The sequence below is a fragment of the Puntigrus tetrazona genome, chromosome 13, assembly GCF_018831695.1.
Source record: "Puntigrus tetrazona isolate hp1 chromosome 13, ASM1883169v1, whole genome shotgun sequence".
In the NCBI taxonomy this organism is placed as follows: Eukaryota; Metazoa; Chordata; class Actinopteri; order Cypriniformes; family Cyprinidae; genus Puntigrus; species Puntigrus tetrazona.
This window is the reverse complement of record NC_056711.1, coordinates 9,497,975-9,520,754: the sequence shown is the minus strand read 5'-3', so window position 1 is coordinate 9,520,754 and position 22,780 is coordinate 9,497,975. Positions and strand designations below refer to the sequence as shown.

Below are 22,780 nucleotides of genomic sequence, written 5' to 3'. Positions count from 1 at the left end.
TTCGCCTCTGTTTGACATACAATTGGACCTGTTCATTGTTGAGGGCATGTATTAAACTGTTCATAGTTTTATTATTAAGCTAATACACAAGGAAACTGAGGCTAGATGTCACACGGTTTACTCTTGTGAACATTTTTCAATATTTAAAATCAATTACTGTACTGACACTCTTACTGACAATATACGAAATATAAAAAAAAAACATAATATTTACATACATAACAATTAATTACTCAAAACTAACATTTATGAAATGTTCAAATGTTAAAATCACAGAAAGGTATTACTGTAAAAAATAATAAAATAATTTATTAAAAGCCTAGTTAGTTTAGTTATGATTACTGTGGCAATTTCCCCGTGTGACAGCTAGCCCTGTGTTCTCTACAACACAGATAGATCTGTAATGTAGAAGCTACCTTTTAATTGTTTGCTCAATCGCTTGCGCATATTTAAACGGACAGAGCCTGGAAAATGTGTATGTCCATAAAAGCTTCCAATAGTTAATAATACGATGCATAACGTAGTGGAAAACCCCATCGCATGTTTGTGTCAGTTACCTGCTCCAACGTACGCACATATTATTTGCATGCAAGCCAAAATATAGTTTTATGTCAATAGAAACTCTTTGGCTCATTGGACAGCCACTGATGTGATTCAGGACGGAAACACACATCTGAGGAAATTGGCTGGATGTGATGTGAACCTCCCCCTGCTGCGCTCTGTGTGTGTGTGTGTGTGTGTGTGTGTGTGTGTGTGTGTGTGTGTGTGTGTGTGTGTGTGTGTGTGTGTGTGTGTGTGAAGTGTGTGTGCGCGCCCGCTGACGGTCCAGCAGCTCGCGCTGCAGTCACCCGTCAATGGGACACTCACGTTAAGGACTTTTGTGGCTCCTTCGCGCGAATCGAAAGCACTGTAAAGTTCTATTTTTTAGGAATCAAATCACTTTTGCCTGTTCATTGAGACATTACACTTATGATTGACAAGTATGGGAACTACGCGTGGAATCGTTTGGGGAGACATCGCGGTGCTCCTGCTTCTCCTCGCTGAAGGTAAGGATTTACTCAATAACAGTCTGATGTCACCTCGCGCTAAGTGTACGCTATTTAGCCCTCTTTGTTTGGGGGGTAAATGAATGTGTTGAGAGCTAGAATGGTTGAAGTACTATTCAGAGGCAGTACTTGAGCGTTACACTTGTCGTATTTTAACTTAAATAGAATTGTCGCCTCTAGTGTGCATCCCTCAGTGACAACACAGGGTCTGTGTCTCAAAACCTAGTTAGCTGCCTACCCAGACTGCGTTTTGAGCTAACCTTGCTCATTTTTATTCGCTTGTTCTTTAGGAAACATCCTGCTACCCAGATCCTTAGAACCTGCAATGTGACATCCTTAACTTGAAAACAACAAAACAACCCTAGATAGTGCGTTACAGTTTATAGTTGTGTTACAAGGGTTATTTGAAAAACCTGTTTTAAGGATTTAGGTAGATTGCTCAGTAGGATTTAAAACAAAACCCTGCTCCATGCAATGGTGTCATAACACAATGTAACATATCTCTGCTCTTTTTCCATTGATTTATTTTATATATATCGTTAAGTATATTACGAGGCCTCGTAATTTACACGAACAGATCTATTACATATAGAAACAAGTTTTTGATTTGTGAAAAAACATTTGCTATGGTTTATTTGTTGAAAATTCTATTAGTATTCTGTTTGATTAAAAAAAGTGTGTTATTATTATTATTATTAAAGTGTATTAAATCAGTAAGTTTTGCTTTCTGGAAATTATGAGTTAAGAGAAAACTGCAGTATTTCACACTTTTAATAACATTTCATGGTAAATCTTGTTGAAATATATTTTATTTTTCATTCTTTTTACATTGGGTGTCGTTGTGCATGCTATTTTCTGCGTAACTATACGCTGGCTCCGAACAACAGACAATACCTCTGTACGTCCAGGGGGTCTGCGTCCGCCTCCATTCACAGACCACTGAATGCTACCAGAGAGATTTACCAGACAGTTTCGTAGAGGCAATCTGGTGCTGAAGCCAAAATATGTGCAACCGTAATGTGCCACATGGTTCACGCAGGCAATACGCATGTCTCTATACGTCATTATATTGTAATCCCATTTAAAACCCCTCTGCCCAACTGTACTAACACACCTCTCTCAAAATAACTGGAGTTAACTAGAGTCAGACTTGTTCCTGAATAGATCCTAAATCTCAGTGTGTGGCCGGTTGCATTAAAAAGGAATGGTCACATCGCAACAGCTTGAATACAGACCAAAGTGGAACATAGCAGAGGTTTCACAGCTATTCTGGTCATTCGAAAGAAATTTGGCAGTGTGTGAATGCAAAAGTGTTGCATTTGTCTTCGCTCAATAGTGATTCCTGAATGGTGTTGATGGTTGGTAAGGTTATTTAATGATGACTGAATTAACATTACTTAAAGAGTCAAAAGTGACAAAACAACCATAGATGCATTCTGATGTTAACTGAATCTCTTAGTCTTAATTATGTTGGGAATTTACATTTTGTTGACTCATGAAGTATTCATCTGTGTAGTAAACTATTACAATTGAAGCAGAATTTCCTGAAATATGAGTAAAATTAGCAATGATCTGTTGGAAGCAGTTTATTCTTAGCTTTTTGAAATAAGCCATGCGCATGTTGTCATGCAAGTTTTTGTGTGGCGTGTTACCTAAATAAAAATTGATAGCATACAGAATAAAACGGGCATGTTTTTGTTGTAATATGATATTCTCATTAATATTTTTATTTAGCCTATTAATAGACATTATTTGTAATTTTCAGAAAGGTTTGACTATACATAAGTTTGCGTGTATGAGTCTGTTTATTTATTAAAATATTTCCATCCAATTTTCTCTGAGACCAGCGATTTTGCATCTGTAGTATTTTTAGTGTGAGTTTACATTTTTAATTGATCGTTCTCAGCAACTCGACTTTTTGAATTTACCTTAAATAAACACTGAAATGAATTTTTCCCTGATAATCAGCAGGTGGTAAAGAACAATGTGATTAGATTTCACCCTACTGAAAGGCTCCTGTTTTAACCTTTGTTAGAGAGGATGCGGAAGCACCTTGAGTCTTTGCCGTGAGGAAAAACAAAAGGCTGGTGCCGAGAGGTGGTCAGAGGGCAGGTGTGCAGCAGGTGTGCTTAGCTCTGGGCAAACACAATGTGTTTGTCTTCCGAAAGGAAAATACTGCCAGTAAAATAATAGAGTACACAGCTCTGATAACAGATGAGGCTTAAAACCCCTCATTAAAGACACAGGATGGTTGGCAGCGCCTCTCGCAAAATGGATCTCATCTATTTTATGACAAGCCATCCCATGAAAATGGATGATGACAAAAGCAATGGTTTTGTCCACGCTGGGGATACATGTAATCATGTATCTCTGTCTGGTGTCACCAGACTTTAATGGTTTGACGTTTAAATGCCTTTTTTTTTTTTTTTTTTTGGGGCAGTAGTTTGTCCTTGAATATAGGGTAAAGAGCACAAGCTCTTGTTTGGTGTTGATTAGACCTTGTTTACTTTCTTGGCTTAATTTTTTTTTCTTGTTAACTTTAAAAAAAAATAAAAGTTCCAAAAGGGGGTTTTCACAGTGATGCCAAAGAAGCACCATTTTTGTTCCCCGAAAGAACTTTTCTGTGAACAGGTTTTTATTCTTAGTGTGTAGAACTTTTACATAACCAGAAAAAATTACAGAACCTTTTACACAATGGAAAGGTTGCATGGATGTTAAATGTTATTTATGGAACCATGCCAACAAAGAACCATTAGAACCGTCTTTGGTTTCCCAATTTTTAGTTTCCCAGCAAACTTTTTTTTATTAATGTGAGGAACATTTAAAAAATCCAAAGTATCTTTTACCACTATATAGAGACTCCTGCACAATAAACAGGTTCCGTGGATGCTAAAGGTTCTTAATAAAACGCATTAATAATATGCATTTGAATAAAGAACCTTTTTGCAAAACAGGAACTCAGCCAGTCATCAAAAACATGGTAAAAGAAAAATCAATGAATTTTTTTTTTCAATATCATCTGTGCAAACTGTTTATTTTCAGGGTTGAATGCTGCATGTGTGATTTAAATTAACAAATGACTAATAAGGGGATCTTTAATTGAAGGAGAGTATATGCGATTGATAATCAAATATATCATCTGACCTCTAAAGTCACACGGCTGTCCATAGCTTTCCATCACACTAGTTGTTTGCATAAAATAAGTCCAGACCCCATGTCATGTATTGTGTGTGAGGCATTGATTTGTGGATACACAGCTTTGACCCTGTTACTTTATCTGTTGGAGTGCCATGGCTTCTGACCTCTAAAACCCTCACCCAAGAGGTATTTGCTCATGATCAGGCCACAGGAGATTGGCCATCCGATGGGAATCAAGTTCAGACCACCTTACAATACTTCCTGCATCAGCACAGTCATTTTTATCAACTGTCATTGCAGGCCATTAAATCTCATTTGATACATTACAATGTTTTATTTTGGACTTTATTGCAATAAATGATTTAGTTTAGTTTGTGTCTTGAGCAGTGTATATAAATCCTGCCAATTTCCCCTTCGTCAACTTTACTTTTAGCATGATTGGAAAAACAGATTTGATGTTGGTACCTACTTTTCTTATTCTTTCTTTAGGTACCCTAAAGAAAAAAATCTTTCATTTTGTTTAAATCTTTATTGAAAGTCAATGACCTAATATGTATTGACCTAATATTGTAAAAATTTAGCTAAATTTTAGACTGCATCAAACAATCTGCAAACTGCATTTAAACAATCATCGCTGAATCATTCTAAAATGCATTAGAATGCACCATCAAAAGTAAACTGAAGGATTAGATTAGGTAGAAATAGTGCCTTAAATGTGGTTTCAGTGCACTGGTGCCATTTCTTGATTCTGTGTCATAATAAAGGCTAATTTCCTCATGATAATCCATTGTACATGGACATTAATGAATCTACCAGAAACCACATTTGGACTAATTGCCCAGCTTTTGTACCTTTTGGAGTCGTAGCCCAGATTCTTCAGTTAGTTATGGGTCACATTTCCACCCCGTGCATCAGTGGAATCTAATTTGCTTCGGTGGAAGGACAAGAAGACATTGATTGAAATCGTGTCCCAAGGGCGTTTGGGGCTCTCGATTTCTACATGGGTCTTTACGTGTTATTTTCTAGTGGTCATCGATGCATGGTGTGTTTGACTGATCATTTACAACAATGAGCAACCAACACAACGGCTTAGTTAGGACTTAACTGTCCTCGTTTGGTCTTCGGTGGTGTGTTTGGAGGGGGGAGAGTGCTGAATTGTGAATGGCTGTCATTTTGAGACTCATTCATTACCTGGAAATGAATCAGTGGAGACTCGGCTAAAAATGCAGATACAACCATGGCATTAATACTGGAATTTCTTTCACTGAAACATTGGTAATTTGCTTATATGTACCTGATCTAATCCTTAAATTTGGTTGATGTATTCAATTATATTTATCTTGTTTATGTAATATTTTGACTTGAATAAAATCAGTTTATTTACAATTTAGGTTACTTTTTTCAGCACACGCATGGTTGTTTTTTCATTGCATTTTTAAAATGCAAGACTTAGCATTTAGGAAATGCCAGCTCTTGATGACCTAACAGCTCAAACCCACTAGTCCATGTAAATTCACCCACTGGCCCATTTCAACCATGCACTGTGAATTTTAAGACTCAGCAGGTAAAAGTCATAAAAATTATGAGTATGTGTTTGAAGCAGTGGAGGGGAACGCTGAGGAACATACTGTGTAATCAATCAAACTAGAGGTTATTTCAAAATATTGTCCAAAAAACTAAAGAGGAACAAAAAAAGGGCCCCAGGTCTTGTTTCAGTGTTTATTCTAATCTTGATTGTTGTTTTGTCTCTGTCCCAGGCTTATATTATAACATTAAGTGAATAATGTTGGTAATTGCCTATCGTAATGATACCATCCAAGAGAACATGTTGTTCAAAGGTCCCTCATTTATGAGCTCTAATGTCCCATCCAATCCCAAAAGAGATTATAAAGTAAATACAAACATACTGCCTTTTCCCACGGGAGATGTAAAATTAGATTACTTAATGACAAACGTCCATTCCGGGCTTACGTTGATGGGATGCTGAATTACATTTCTGACATTGCATTTCTGATGATGTTCGATAATGTTGTAGTTGTTTGATAACAGCTTTAGATATACACTTTAGATATGTTTAATTGTTCTCTTTTCGGATACTATTATAGAAATCTACCATGTTGCATTTGGCTAATACAATAATGTGTAATTGTATGATTCTTGTCTTGTTTTAAAGCACTGTACTATTTCAAACCTTCTAAGTGTCGCATACTGAACAAAAAGGGACCTTTGCACATTAGAATGAGAGGAATTTAACCATAATAATCAATAATAATAGTCCCGTATTGAATTATAGCGTAATTGGCAGCCTTTTAGTTAATTAAATCGTTGTGGTCACAGAGTAATGATTCTCATTACTATATTATAGAGATGGAGTCTTAATCATTTTGCTTAGTAATTAAGTATGTTTACTTTGATTAGTCCTCTTATATCCATAGTGTCTCACATGGATCTGAATTTGCAGAAAAAGATGGAACGATCTGCTTGAAATAATTGGCTATATTTTTATTCATGATTTATGCATATTTTTCAGTATTTATTGTAATTTAGTAGACGCATATTTAGATTAATTTTAATGTGAAAAAGATTTATTGTCGTTATTGTAAATAATGATAGTAATTCTTCTTATTATAGATTATCATTTATGATTTTTAATCATGAAAATGGCCAAAAATACTATATTCAGGCTGGACTTTTATTTAACATACATGAGAGCATTTGGCATCCTTTACATACGCATCTGTACATGTGCTTAATGCAGGACGGTTATCGGCTGAATGTGCTTGGCTGTTAATTAATATTGCTATTGATTGGCCTGTTACTGCTCAGTTTGGTCATTACTGTGGACAAATGCTCTGCACATTGACCTTGGCCGAAAGGGCAGGGGCCAAGAGGCCAACATCAGCATGCTTTATGATGATCCGACCCAAAAATGACAGTCTGATTGTCAGACTGTATAATTACCAAGATTACACTACAGTGATATTTACAGCCGTTTAGCTGCAGACTTAAAGCTAGATGGGAAGGCTAGTGATTGCAACAAACACATCCCTGTGTTTACATACAGCATATCATGAATGGAGCCCTTTGAGGAGTAAGTGGATTATGGAAAGTGGATTGCTCTGACTGCTAGCTTGTTTCCGCCTTTTGACGAGTTCAAGGAAATGGCAAGAAAGACCCGTGCACTCTTCCAGCTCCCATGATCTCATAGATGGTACATTTCTGCGGCGGTGTGCATGCTGAGCTAATTGAGTTCCTGTTTTTGAGCAGGCCAGTCTAGAGGTCGTCTATCCATTAACCTGTTCTCTCGCTGAGAGATCTTGCTTGAAAACATGCAGGCCACACCATCGCAGACGCTGATGCCAATTCAGGTCATCATATACGTCTGTTTGATTTCAAATTGATGCTCTGCAATGACCATGGACTGTGTACATCCAGAACTGATCGGTCCCTGTCATTTGATTCGATTGTTTTATCATCAGAAATGTTTCAAGTAGCAGACTTTAGAGTCACTCTGGGTTAAGATGAAGAGAGCTGGCACACCTTCTTTCGACCCATAACAACGCTGAATTAATCGCGGATGGGAATTATGTGCAGATGTTTCTAATTCAAAATTAATATGACACGTGAATTCGGTTGTTAAGTTTTTCCTGTCTTGTTTGTGCCTATGCGCACGTTAGGTTCAAAGTCAATTCGCCTGTGAGCTGAAATCAATATGTCAGATTGCATCATAGTGTTTACAACCATGATCCATGATGTGGCTGTGAGAGGTCAGAGCAGTGAGCTCAATCTGATCAAGTGATCAGTCATAACTCTAAACATCCGCCCTTCTGCCGTCACCTTAATACTCGCACAAAGCTCATCCACGTGTCATATCCCGTTATGCTTGACTCACTGAATACCTCATGTCAATCTCGTGATGTCACAGCATCATTCCTGCTGTGTACTGCTTTTGATTCTGTGAGTTAATTAGCTTGATATAAACTGCTTTCTGTTGGCTTCCGGCCTGGAAATAAATTGAATTTGGAATGATTCAAATCAGTTGGATAGCTGTAGTTTGCAGCTGCCACACCGCAAAAGTTTAGAACTCAAATGACTTGAAGTTTGCTTAAGATTTTTTCTTACCTTGGCTAGGACCACCAAAACACTGATTATTGAGCTTAAAAGCTTTTTGGAAAGTGCAACAATTTGAAAGTTGTTTTTTTTTATGCCTTATGTGAAATGAACGTACGTACTGCACACACTGATAAAGATCAACATATTTAAACTGGTCCTCATGAATAGAGTTTACTTTGTTCTTCATTACATTTAATCACACAACATTTATGTGAATGATTAAGGAGAGACACTGATCAATACATTGAAATTGCAGTTGTTACTGTGTTGTTAGGGCAATTTATTCACACTTGTTTGGTCTACGTTTGATCATTAATCACTGCAAACATTTGGTTTTGGACAACACTTCTTTACTTCTCTCTCTTCAGATTGGAACAGTAGCTTTCTGCTTACTTACTACTCTGTTTACGCTTTGCATGATCATTAGTTTACGTCTGTCCCCAACAAGTAGCTCCTGTATCCAGATAACAGGCCAGATCTCTTTTGCTGCAAAACTATTTAAAGAAAAAAAAATGATTTTGGCTGCCGCAATGAACAGTATTTAGATGTACTCAAATACATTTTTTTCAGCACTAAAATTTGTAGCCAATCACAGCTGCTTTTATAACCGAATAACCAATCAGAGCAGATCTCTCTTACAACCAGTTTTGTTCATCACATGCTTTACTCTCGCAAATGGTCTCATTATAAGCACTATATTGTATACACAACATAAATAAGACAATTTAGTTTTAATTTGAATTTTCGAGAAAGTGCTCTCACTGAAGTGCAGGATAGCTTCAGCGACTCTTTCTTTTAATGTGTAATGCTAATGTTTTTTTAAAAAAAAAACAGAAATAAGAGTTGTTAAGCCTGATGTTATTGTTTCTGGGTCCAAATGGCAAAGACCAAAAGCAAATAACAAGTGGTGCTAATAGCCCTAACCCTTACTGTTTCATTGCGTTCGTTGCAAAGGTCTTCCTTGAATTGTGATCTAGTTTTCCTGAGTCGTCTAATTAGTTATCCTGTCCACCTGCTGTCCATTTATTAGATCGTTAGTAACCTTTATTTGTCCCGGTTGTATAAAACCTGTGATTCCTTCCTTTCCTCTGTTCTTCCTCATTTGAAATAGTGTGCGGTAATGTTTCCTGGAGAGTTTATTATTAAAGTCTCCTGTGTATTCTCTGTCATACACTTTCACATTCTTTAACAATAGTATCTCTGTAGTGAAAGCTCAGTTGACCAATGAGCTATTCATCTTTTCTGAATCATGAAAATATTGTTGTCCGGAATGAGGCATGAGACTGGAGACCGTCTTTAAGAGTTTCTTAAGCTTGCCTAAAAAGAGTGCTATAAATGCAGCCTGAAGTTGCAGAGATTGTATTCTCACTTGAAATGAAGTACAGATTTGGACCTGAAAACAGTATTTGATATGTCATGACTTAACACATGGATGATGAAAATGATGTGCAATTACGTTTATGCTTGCATTTTCAATGCATATATGGATGACAACCAGATGAAGGTAGTATGCTTATTCTTGTTGAAAAATAGTATGTGGAACATACATTTTATTTAGGATGCACTGTTTGATATAGTGATAATCCAATAATCATTTTCTAGTTAATAACCAATAAATGGCTGATACAGAACATTCTAATGTACAGTACAGTATTAAAATGGATATTTATGTAGAGATCTACTAATAATGAAAGTGTCATTAAATTATTGATGTTTTTGAAAATGAACTTTGTGTGTTAGATGACAGCAAAGGTAATCTATGTTTAGGTTTAAAAATAGAGGAAATAGCACGCACAATGAATAGCTATGCAATATGAGCCAATATGCACTTTTATAGCAGCCAATAATAATAAATATCTTTAATGCTGACTGATAATTTATATGGCACAAAGTTTTATTGCGTTTTTAATCCACTTCATTGGAAAATGTATAATGATGTCAACTCTTGGCTTTCTGATTAAATAATTTCGAAAATCACAGCTGTAATTACTTATGGTTTATTCATCACACTGAAAATGCTGGATCAATTTGAAAGCAATGCATTGTGGGATACGGTGTACTAGTCTGCTTCGCTGCATATAGCACGTTTAAAAGATATTCCACGCATACGGAAAATACGCCTACCGTGAATAGCATACATATAGAAATATTTGGATAAGTGATCGCCCTTGCCTATATGCTTCTATAATTTGTATGATTTCCATATGTAAAAAGCTGTCAGTCACAATCCCTGAATTCTACAGTGGAACAACAAGGCGAGGGGTTTTGCTTGTATTACAGTGTTCTTAGTCTGGGAATCCTTATCCCTGGAGGATCACGCAACTACTCCAATTTCGTGTGTTTATTTAAGTACAAATGAAAGTAAATGCTATCAGTGCTGCTCTGAGTCTTAGAGTGGCATAGCGCTGCTAAGCACTCCACCTGATACACTGACACAGGATGATGAATGAGTGTCACAGCAAATCCAGTGGCTTGTTCAACACAGTATCTGCATCAGCTAAGATTAATGCTGCCATCCCTCAGCTCTCCTGCGGCTATGGTTTATGAACCAAGCACACAAGCCTTACTTTGTACTATCGACTTTCACTGAAAGACGCACCTGAAATAAAACATGGATTTTACCTTACGCGGCTAAGACAGCTTCTTTTAAGGCAGTATTTTTTGATCATGTCACCCCTGTTAAAGTTTTATCACATCGTAGTCATTTTTTAAATGCATTTTTTATGCATCATATTAAAAGATGTTTAAATGACCTGTTGACTTTTAGAAATAAAGGTGCTTCACGATGCTATAGAAGAACCTCTTTTGTCTAAATGGTACCGTAAAGAATCTTTAATATCTAAAGAACCATTCTGTTTCACAAAAGGTTATCTGTGGTGAAAGAAGGTGGTGAAAGTTAAGGAAGATGTGGTTCTTTAAAGAACCTTTGACTGAATGGTTCTTTGTGGAACCAAAAATTGTTCTTTTATGCCATCGCTTGAAGAACCTTTTGAAGCACATTTATTTATAAAAAGTTTAAATATTTTGGACTGAAGCAGGAAAATATGGTGGGCCATATGTTTGTGGTGATGTTAGCAAACCCAAACTGGATTTTTTTCATTGTTTTTGGATTGCTGTTGCTTTTTCAAAATATTACAAAGGTGTATTAGTACTGTATATTATGTAAAGGAATAAAGCATGAACACAGGATCCAGAAGTTATAATATAGCTGGGTTTTGGACTACAAAACTTCTTCATCCCTCAGCACTATATTGCTTTTGCTATTCAGGTGAAATTGGGGAGAGGGGCATTTCAGTTTTACAGCATTCGATTGGCTAAAAATTTGAGCATGTGAGATGAGTCATCGACATTTTTTATTCCATTTCCCTACATAATAAAAGTAAATGTAGAAGTATGTATCTGTATCTGTAGCTTTTATTACAGCTTGAAAGCTATTTCCACTACAAACTGCAAAAGATTAATTTTGAACACGTGAGGTCTTCAAAGAATGTTTTATGTCTGCAAATGTGACCGGCGACCCCATAAATAGAGGAACACAAACCAGTTCTGTGTTGTCTTTGTGTCTTGACAAGGCATTTAATAAAAAGGGTTGTAGTGTTCCTGACTGCGTCTCCATCCTTCAGGAAGGTTGGCCACATTGTATCCATCAATCCGGCCTCCTGTCATCCCAGCACAGCTAAATTAAATCAATGTCTGAAACCAGAGACAAGGCTTCAACTGCAGCAACAGAAATAGAAAATCTAGTTTTGCTGTCTGCTAATGATATTAGTACGTTCCTAAGTGGCCGCCCACCGTCGTCGGACAGGAACACAGGAGAGATATAATTACAGCCTGAACACTTGCATCTCCATTTACTGGTAAAACACATGGGGATCTTACAGTGTTTTATAGATTACCCTTCCCCCCCCACCACCTCCATCCACACTCGTCCTGCAGGTAATGATTCATTTCTAGGCAGTATTATGTTATCCACTGTAATTAAACTTCCCAAGGTGAAACCAAGGAGAATCGGAGACCGCATCATATTGACCATGTGAGAAATTCATTAAAAGACCAGTGTCGATGTCATATGAGACGCTGTTTCATTTTTCGATGACAGAGGAGCGAGGGCTATTTCAACAGAAAAGCGGATGTGTTTAATGAGTTCATTGTGTAACCTGTCTACTCGCGAGGACGTTTCTGTTGTATAACAGATTTGAGATAAGAAGCGGATCAATAAAGAAAGATTTGATAGAGTTAATTGCAAACTGAGTGCATCATGAGCGCCATAGGTTAAATTTGTTTTTTTAAATTAAATGTTTTTTGTATCATTTAGAGAGAATAAATGATCTAATGTTGCTCTATCAAATGAACTTGCACAAAACATTGTTATTAGACTTTTTTTTAAGAAGTAGAAGAAAAGGAAGGTAAAATGAAATAAATAAAAGTTAAGCTCGGTTAAGTTAAGGCATAATGTTAATTACTACAAAAACTATAATTTGGACCTGTCTGTCGTAGCTTTAAAACAAGAAGAAAAAAATATTGATGAGGCAATAGAAGTGAAAGGGACCCATGTTTATTTATTCATTTTTTTGTTTAAAAGCTGAAAGATTACACTTTTATTATTATTTTGTTACACTCATGTATTATTTAAGCTGTTAAGTTGTTTTATTTTTTATGGTGAATATCAGTCTGAAATTTTAATGTTTAAAAACCTTGTTGAAGTTTTAACAAAGTTGTACAATTGGACTTTAAAACATTTACACTGAAAAGTTTTTTAGATGGATGAACACGTGAAAATGATTTTTTTATCCCACAAATGCTGTTTATTAACCTCAATTTTTATTGAACCCAAAATATCGGTTTAATGTTTATGCGATTAGATTAAATTATATTTTTTCATTTGTGACTGGTGTACTGAGGATAAATGAATGAATGTGTGACATTTCATGTGTGTTTTGGATAGGTTCACTTGGACTTTATTTTCCTCAAAGGATGTACACAGAAAGCATCTACGTGGGTCAGCCACAGGGATCACCGGTCCTTCAGGTCCATTCAATGCAGGAAAACGCTAGAGAGAGGCCATATTTCACCCTGTGCTCCTATAGAGACACTTATGCGTCATGGTTTCACATAGATGAGACAACTGGGATCCTTTCAATGAACAAAACCCTGGAGTGGAGCGACTTTAGTAGCATACGTACGTTTAATACAGCTTCATTTGTTGAATGTTTGCCTGCATGCCAGTTTCATCTGTGTACATTTCTATTCTTAAATTTGATCTATTGTAACTCAATATTTTTGCTGATCACATCTAGTATAGACCATTACTTTAAAGTAAGTGATACTGTCACTTTCTGTTTACATATTAATGTCATATGAAAGTAAGTATTTAATATATTAAACATGTGAAGGTCATTTGTCTTTTTTCGTGTAAAATTTCTAAACATGGTTAAAATATCCTTAATTAAATTTATTTTTCCATTAGATTTATCCTGATATCCAAACAGAAAAATATATCTTGATGTTTGCAAGAACATTTCTTTGTTTATTAAGAGTTTTTTTTTGTTTCTTATCTTTATATATATTCACCAAATTTAGTGCTTAAAATAATATATAAACAATTTAACAATAAGGTAGCAAGACTGTATTACAGGCTGTACTTCATAATAGTGTCTCTAGAGTAGTTTGAGAGCTGAACATTGTTATAAGGACACGTGTCTCCTGATGTCTGTCCTCCAGGCAGCAGCTCGGTCAGGTCTGTGAAGGAACTCATCCTGAAGGTCGGAGTCTCTCCGTTGGCCGTCCAGAAACAGTTGTGCCCGTTCCTTCCCACAGTGGAGGTCAAACTGACGTTCATTAATGACACAGCGCCCTCCTGTGGTGAGGTCGACCTGAAAACATTGTGTTTTCCTGACAAGATTTTAAAACCCCACATCAGAGAGAACCGTATGCCCGGAGCCCTGCGGCAGCTTCGGCGCTTTGCACGCATAAACATTTGTCCAAACTACACCATCAGCTATAAGGTGGAAGCAGGTACAAACCAAACCCAGTTTAGGTGTCAAGGCTTTCTGCATGTTACAGTACAGTGAGATGAACTTCCTCTAATCATTTGTATTGAATCCAGTCTCTCCAGCTCCATTTGCTGTCGATGACTCCACTTCAGAACTGGTAGTCACGGCACCCGTGGACCGCGAGGAGATGGAATCGTATCATCTGGATTTAGTTTGTATAATACGGACAGAAGACAAGCTGGAGAAGATCTTCAGTTCTCTGCACGTGGACATCTACGATGAGGACGATAATCCTCCGTACATGAATGGGACCAACAGTGAGGAGATCAAAATAGAGTTTAACCGCAGCAAGGTCAGTATCAAGCAATGAAAACAAGTGTCTTACATCTTCATAGCCTTCTTGGGTACTTCTTGTACTGTAAAAGAAATATGAAAGTATCCAATAATGGCAGTTTGCTTTCTTTTGTAGGGTACTGTCTTTGGAACTCTGTTTGTATATGACAGAGACACAACGCCCGTTTATCCCACAAGCCAAAATGAAAATAAATTAGAAGGCACCTTAATGACGAATGACTCCTGGGTCAAAAACACTTTTAGTATTGAACACAAATTTAGGGAAGAAAGAGCCATCTTTGGAAATGTCCGTGGGACAGTTCATGAGTACAGTGAGTACAACAAAATATCAGTAACTATTTGTTGTATTAAAGGTTATTAAAGTTGTCATATCGAATGTCATATAGACCAGTGAAACAATTAATGAGTGTACCATAATTGAACAGATATTTTACATTATTTGCTGAATTGTCCTTTATTCTGTTTTCTGCCCTCAGAATTGAAACTGAATCAGAATCTGTCTGTGACAGAGCAGCGCTCATTTCAGTTGGACTACCTGCTTAATGACACCACTTTCCCAGGCCCAGAGGGAACAGTGCTGTTACATTTCAGTGTGACTATCCTGCCGGTTTCTATTGACTTCTCCAATGTCACCTACTTCTTTACTGTGTCACTGAAAGCAACAACATACTCCCAGGTGCATAAACAATATTTTTAGTCATTTTGAACCTGTGCGGTCAGGAGTTGTGAAGTGCTATTGTAAATATAAATTAATAGTTAATATTGTCTACTGGATCCTCAGTATTGAATGAGCCATCAGAATGAGCTGACAAAAACATAATCACACGGGTTCAGTCCATCAATTAATGTCTGTGTTTGTATAAAACAAAGCCATCATTAAGACATTTTAACTTCAAACTGGAGTCGTGTGGATATTGTTGTTTTATCAGCTGTTTGAACTCTCATTCTGACGGCACACATTCACTACAGAGAGATCCTTTGGCGAGCAAATGATACAATGCCAAATTTCTTCAAATCTGTTCTGATGAATAAACAAACTCAGCTACAACTTGGATGGCCTTTTGGGGTCAACTATTTCTGTAAGAAACAGATAAGCAATTCTTGAAGAAATGAACAGTCTTTCCAAAAGAACACTTTTTTATGTAATGAAGAGAAACATTTTAGGCCTTAAAGCTGTCGTTATGACTCTGAAAACGCAGTGTCTTGTTTTCTGTTGGCTATGTATAAGAATCGATACTTAGTAGAAATTTGAATAGATTTTATTGATCCTATTGCTGTGCAAAATGGCTATAGGTGTTTAAATACCCCTAAGAAATACTAAAACCATCACAATTCACAAATCTATATACATTTCTATGCTCCTGTTTGCAAGTGTGTAATTAAAGTATTTTATTGTTTCTGTTGCTGTCTTTTTATTTGAAATTTCCAGGTTACTCCAGAGGATTAACACCAGTGTGTCTTTTATGTCTTTTTCAGATTGGAAGTGTCTGTGTGAACAACTGTCTGAAATTTAAGGGCATTGATGTCAAGTATCAATTAGAGATGGCAGACAGGAACATCTCTGCTGATGCTCAGTCATGTTATAGGGCAATTGGCCTTGCACAGAACCCAAATGAGAAGACTGGTGTGCTCTATGTGAACGACACCGAGGTGTTACGCAGCCCACAATGCCAAGAGCTGCAGTATGTAGTTATTGCAGAGGAACAGCAAAACAAGTTTCAGGCCAAAACGCAACTTGTTATCATTTTTGAGGGTGAAGGTAAGGTCATTATTTCACAGGACCTTATCCAGAATGACAGAAGTGAATGCTACAGCTCTTGATCAAGGTTTTTCCTAACTGATTGTGCCATATAGCAGATCCCACGAGGTTGGATGGGCAGCAGGTTTTGGCTTGTGCAGAAAAGAGACAGCGAGGGGAGTGTGAGGCGTCTCGAGGCCTGGCAGCCCCAACAGGCAGATGCCAGTGGAGACAAAGCAGAGATACAGGTTACCCACAATGCCCTCGAATTCAATACACTGCACTTACCATATTACTGTGGAGCGGCTTCTATCATCCGAAAGGACAAATTGTGTCATTGTATTACCCTTGCAGGAATATCTCCAAATTACTCCACCTGTTCTCCTGACCTCCGCACGTGTCCAGATGGTTACTGTGATGCCATCGAGAGCAAAAACATATCCATATGTCCTCAGGATTGCTCCAGTGAGAGAAATTAGAGTTTTCATTGTGTTTTTGTGGCTTGTGGTGGCATTTAGTATTTAGTTAAACCAGCATGATTCTGATTTTAGAAACTGCAGCCGCTATAACAATGTGTCTTTTCGTCAGGTCAGCCTGTAATCGGGGGCTACGAGAGGGAACTGTATGGAATCAGAGCTGGACATGGGACCTGCTACTGTTTTCCAGAAAGGTGCTTCTGTGAAAAGGATGAATTAAAAGGTAGGGTCAGGAAAATCAAATTTATAGAATATGCCACAAAAACAAAGAATTTCTTGGACGTGGAGGATTTGAATTGTTCAGGCAGTTTAACTGCTCAGGACAATCAATGGACATTCTGTGTTTGCAAGTGACAGCGGTGTATAAGTATTAATGTCATTGCAAAAGTTCAAGCAAAGCATGCTAACTGCTCTGTCATTTGCTGCACTGACAAGCACAGAACGCTATTTAGAGCCTCAGAGAAGACAAGAGAGCAGTGGATTTATTAATTAGTTTAGCATACTGTATATTACACCGGTCTATTATAAGCATGCAGAACATACAGATCTAATATAAACATGCAGTTTCACCATGTACCTTCTGTTTTTGTTACTTATGCATGTTTTTAACATAAACTTGTTTGTATTTGATAGTTTAAGTGCAACAGCACCTTTAAAATGCATGATTTCAGCGGGATAGACATGATAATCAAAATATGCTTTTTTTTGTATTTGAGGCACGAGCTGTAAAGGCAAAGCTCATTTGCATTTAAAAAGACGTGCACAAATATAGGCGTTTTCAAAATTATGTAATAAATGATCTGTGGGGTATTGCCAAAGAAAATGTTATAAATCCATTCCTTTGTTTGTAATTGTTTTTTCAGAGGCCATTTGTGATGACATGTGTAAGACCATCATTGCAACTGGTGTCCTCCTCTCCTTCATTGTCTCCATCATCCTGTCCTCATACTTTATCCACCGTTATCACAAGAGCACACCTAAGCCTCCCATCGCCTCAGCTGAAATGACTTTCCGCCGACCAGCCCAATCCTACCCAATCAGTTACTCAGCCAATAATGTTCGTCGAGCTTCTCTAGACTCCATGGAGAATCAGGTGGCCATCGAAACCTTCAAAATACCTGTAAGTCTTGCTCATTGTCTTTGCTTACTTAATTCATGTATGCTGATGTTTTTGGTATAAAATGGAACTGATTGATGAAATTATTATTAATGAGATTGTTTGACGCGTACCAATTGTTTTACATGTCTGCTAACAGGAAGATCCAAAGTGGGAGTTCCCGCGAAAGAACCTAGTGCTGGGTAAGACTCTTGGAGAGGGAGAGTTTGGCAAGGTCGTGAAGGCCACGGCTTTCCGCCTGAAAGGAAAAGCTGGATACACTACAGTTGCTGTGAAGATGTTGAAAGGTATGCAACTTCAGGTTTGGAGGCAGATGTGATCAATCTCTAAAAACTGGATTCGTTTTAAAAATAGTATAATGCATCCATTTTTTTACCACAGAAAATGCATCTCACAGTGAGCTTCGAGACCTCCTGTCTGAGTTCACGTTGCTCAAGCAAGTTAATCACCCTCATGTAATAAAAATGTATGGAGCGTGCAGCCAGGATGGTAGGATATTTTATTTAAAAAAATATCTTTAACGTGGCATGCATTTATGTTTGTCGTTTGCCCTGTGTGCTTATACATGCTCATCTGTTCAGGTCCATTATACCTAATTGTTGAATATGCCAAGTACGGCTCACTGCGGAACTTCTTGAGGGAGAGCCGGAAAGTTGGACCCAGCTACATGGGCAACGATGCCAACCGCAATTCTAGCTACTTGGAAAACCCAGACGAGAGAGCACTGACCATGGGCGATCTCATCTCCTTTGCATGGCAGATCTCCAGAGGAATGCAGTACCTGGCTGAAATGAAGGTGTCAGCAGTTTAGGCAGTATCCATCACAAAATATATAATGTTTTAAAGAATGATGTTATAATGAGAGAAAATATGTTCAGCTTGTTCACAGAGACCTGGCTGCCAGAAATGTGCTGGTGGCAGAGGGAAGGAAGATGAAAATATCCGACTTTGGTTTATCTCGAGATGTTTATGAGGAAGATTCATATGTGAAGAGGAGCAAGGTGATATATTGTGTCTAATTCGTTTCATTTTAACTAGTCATATCCTATGTTTTACAGCTGTTTAAATATTTGTACTTGAGAAAGATTCGGATGTCACACTTTGATACACATTTTTACATATGTTAGACTTAATAGCTTGTGATGATGTGCTCTCAATTTCTAGGGTCGTATTCCTGTTAAATGGATGGCTATAGAATCTTTGTTCGATCACATCTACACCACACAAAGTGATGTGTAAGTTATGAAACACATGCTTCAACAGTTTATATTTAGCATGTCTGAATGCACTGAAATGTCTATGATATACTCAGAAGTTTTTTTAATGTGAGGACTTATTCCAATGCAACTCTATTATTCAGTACAATCTCTCTCTGTTTTCTTGCATTAGCTGGTCTTTTGGTGTCCTGTTATGGGAGATTGTGACTTTGGGTGGAAACCCATACCCAGGCATTGCTCCAGAACGGCTTTTCAACCTCCTGAAGACAGGTTACAGGATGGAGAAACCAGAGAACTGTACGGACGAAATGTATGTTTAACAGGCAACATCAGTTGAATATATTGCAGATTTAAGAGCTGAATGAACAAATACGTTTCTAAAACTACCACGCCATATATATCATTTTAACATTTATGAATATTGTGCATTATTTCACTTTAGCATGTCTAATAAAATATTATGGACACCATGTTGTACTTAATTTAACTTAAAGGTAACAGTTATTTAGCTGTGGTAATCAGAGATGTTCTGTGTAAGGTGATGAATGCTCTGTTTTGTAATGTAGGTACAATCTGATGCTTCGTTGTTGGAAACAAGAGCCAGATAAGCGTCCCACTTTCTCAGACATCAGCAAAGAACTTGAGAAGATGATGGTGAAAAGTCGAGTAAGAACACTACAAATTATTTTTGTCACGTACAACCACACTTCTGATCAACTTCAGGAAATCACAACTTGAGATAACCCTGACTGAAGTCTATATAATATTTACAAACTAAGCACCTTGTAAAGACATTTCGATTCAAAGTTTTTGGGGTCAGTTTTTCTAGTACTCGTACATTCTACAGTCTATTGGATTAAACATTAAATTAATCTAAAGTGACTAAAAACTATTTCAAGAAAATGGTGTTCTTTAAAACTTTCTGGTCATCACAGAATCCTAAAAATTTTTATTGATAACAATTAATATTAATAAAATATTTCTTAATTACCAAATCAGCATATTAAAACAATTTATGAAGGTTCAAAAATAACGGCAGTCTGTTTTTATACATTTATGTTGTCATAATGATGAAAATTCTTCAAGATGTTCAAGACAATGTGAAATTAAAACAATGGATGAACACAGATGAACTGTCTGCAACTTGACTCCAAAAAACTATTATATAAATTCAGAATAAATTAAATGGTAGAGTGGTCTTCATTCTCAAGAAGCATTTTTTTCTCATGAAATATGTGATGTTACACTGAAGCGTTAAGGTAGGGCTAGTCTCATTTTCAGAACTGTGTTTCCTCTCATCAGGACTACTTGGATCTCGCGGCCTCCACTCCGGCAGACGCCCTGCTATATGACGACTCTCTCTCTGAAGAGGACACACCCTTAGTGGACTGTAGTAACGCCCCTCTCCCTCGAACCCTCCCCTCCACTTGGATTGAAAACAAGCTCTATGGTAGAATTTCCCATGCATTTACTCGATTCTAATACAGGGAACAAAATCAGTTTATGTTTTTGCCTTCCATAGGAAGTGCTGTGATTGTGCTAACGGCATGGTTGCCACTGACTTATGAATACTGCTCGTGTTTTATAGATTCAGTTAGCGTTGTAGTGTCTGGATCTAGGGATCAGATGTTTGATTTGGACCTGCTTCCGATGTACTCTACTATTTGAATATTCATTTTAAAAAGCTTTATTGTACAAGTATTACTATTACTGATAAAAATGAAATTTTTCATATACACACACACACAACTTAATGTGTATTATGTTCAGTTAGGGAAATATATTAAGATGTGTTTGATGATTTACATCATATGTGAATTTTCTATTGGTTTGCAGCACTTTTAAGTTTTACATTTGAAACAGGTCCCGTGTGCTCTGGATGTGCTCTCTCTGTAATATTCTGAACGTATTACAGAACATGAGTGTTTACAATAGATGGAGTCAGTTCTGAAAGCAGTAAGGCTTTTGAATTAAACTCTTCTCGTAGATCATATATCAAGATATGCAAGCCTGTGTTAGCTCTCCCCAAACTGATGGCATTAATAGTAAGCAATAAAACGGCCAGCAGTAAGGCAGTTGCTATGCATAGACTCCTTGATGTCAGTTATTTTCTGGGAGTTATTTCAGTTATTTCTTCCTTTTTAGTAGAGCACTGATTCTCTATTTCATTTAAAAGCTTGTACATAAAATGAAAGACAACAGCAGTCGCAGTACTGATGTCATCGACTAGACGATGTCACTACAGTGGAATATTTACATGAATGACCAAAAAAAAAAAAAAAAAAAACCACAAAGGACCAAAGAATGATTTAATACTGATTTCAAAGAGTCTTTCATGCTGTTTTATGCTGTTAAATATCCAAAAGCTTAGCTGAGTTTTGTTTAAGAGCCTTACTGTCTGGACTTAATGCTTCCTCAGTGCAGAAAAAATGATATGTTCTCGTTTTTAGGCATGTCATACCCGAACTGGCCAGAGAAGAGCCCGGTACCGCTCAACAGACTCGATGCCACTAACCCTGTCTTTACAAGATATGCCAATGATAGTGTTTATGCAAACTGGATGGCTTTGCATTCTCCCGCAAAAATTGTGGACACGCTCGATAGCTAAAAACGCAAACCAAAATCAGTGGTGGAAAAGACGTGGGGGGTGGGGAGATGTGTATATTTATATGATACTGTATATATGTTGTTTGATGATAAAGTCGGTTCCCTTTTATTTCTGCTGTTGTGTAGAAGATGGGAGGATGGTAATAGACTTCAAATTGGCTGGAATTGCATAAAAAAAATGCTTCAAGCAGCTCATAGGTGATTGTTACCACAAGGCCCTGTTGGCCGTGTTGTATCACTGCATGACTCTGTACAGTTTAATGTCCATGTTTAAGTGCCTGTGCCGCTTCTGTTAGAAAACAACAGTTATAAATGCATGACCGAGGCAATCTTGGTCCCACTCCAGGAATTAAAGGGAGCTTCTTTACCATCACCTACTGCAGATGTTCGTCACAAATATTGGACACGTTTATTTGGGGAAAAAAAGCTGAGTTTGTTTCTTCTTGATCATGTGTCAGGATATGACAGAATTCAATTACTTTTTCTTTTTTTTCTTTTTTTAAATAATGATATTTCGCTCTGTGGTAGCTACGAGTTATGAATATTACCATAAAAGAGTACTGATATGTTTAATTTAACGTCATATGGTGATTTCATTTTCATTCCTTGTAAAGACATTATTTGTGCAACAATAACTACAATACATAAAGCTGAGTGTGACTCCTCATTATGTTATTATGTCAAAACATTACGTTTCAATCAATAAAACTGTTAGAAGTTCATTTCATGAGGTTCATTTCTATGTGTTTTCTGCTATTTCATGAAGAAGAAAAAAACATAGCTCTAATTATATACACAAATAGATTCAAATTGGTAACATTTGTTCATCCTGACAAGATTTGAGGCATGGGAATCATTACACATTTTAATACTTTGACCACAAAAATGAATGGACGATCTGAAAAGGAAGTACAAAATACCGTGTGTAAACATTTAAATGGATATGAGATCAGTTACTCCCTAATTAAATTAAACCATCAG

The 22,780-nt window shown here is 37.0% G+C and overlaps 1 protein-coding gene across 3 annotated transcripts; it reads left to right on the top strand.

Moving 5' to 3' along the window:
- Positions 1–777: 777 nt before the first annotated feature.
- On the top strand, positions 778–22,521 carry ret (ret proto-oncogene receptor tyrosine kinase). Of its 3 annotated transcripts, none has more exons than XM_043256041.1 (20): positions 778–1,046; positions 13,243–13,476; positions 14,019–14,312; positions 14,404–14,642; positions 14,760–14,955; positions 15,121–15,320; positions 16,121–16,403; positions 16,502–16,630; positions 16,737–16,847; positions 16,971–17,081; positions 17,722–17,978; positions 18,115–18,262; positions 18,357–18,464; positions 18,557–18,771; positions 18,854–18,976; positions 19,140–19,210; positions 19,365–19,502; positions 19,759–19,858; positions 20,495–20,642; positions 21,643–22,521. In XM_043256041.1, the coding sequence occupies exons 1-20, from the start codon at positions 983–985 to the stop codon at positions 21,798–21,800; spliced, it is 3,327 nt and encodes a 1,108-aa protein (XP_043111976.1). In that variant the 5' UTR covers positions 778–982; the 3' UTR covers positions 21,801–22,521. The 3 variants fall into 3 exon arrangements, with proteins under 3 accessions (XP_043111976.1, XP_043111975.1, XP_043111977.1); XM_043256040.1 differs by having other exon boundaries at positions 16,499–16,630; XM_043256042.1 differs by having other exon boundaries at positions 16,499–16,630; positions 20,495–21,782.
- The last annotated feature ends 259 nt before the right edge of the window (positions 22,522–22,780 follow it).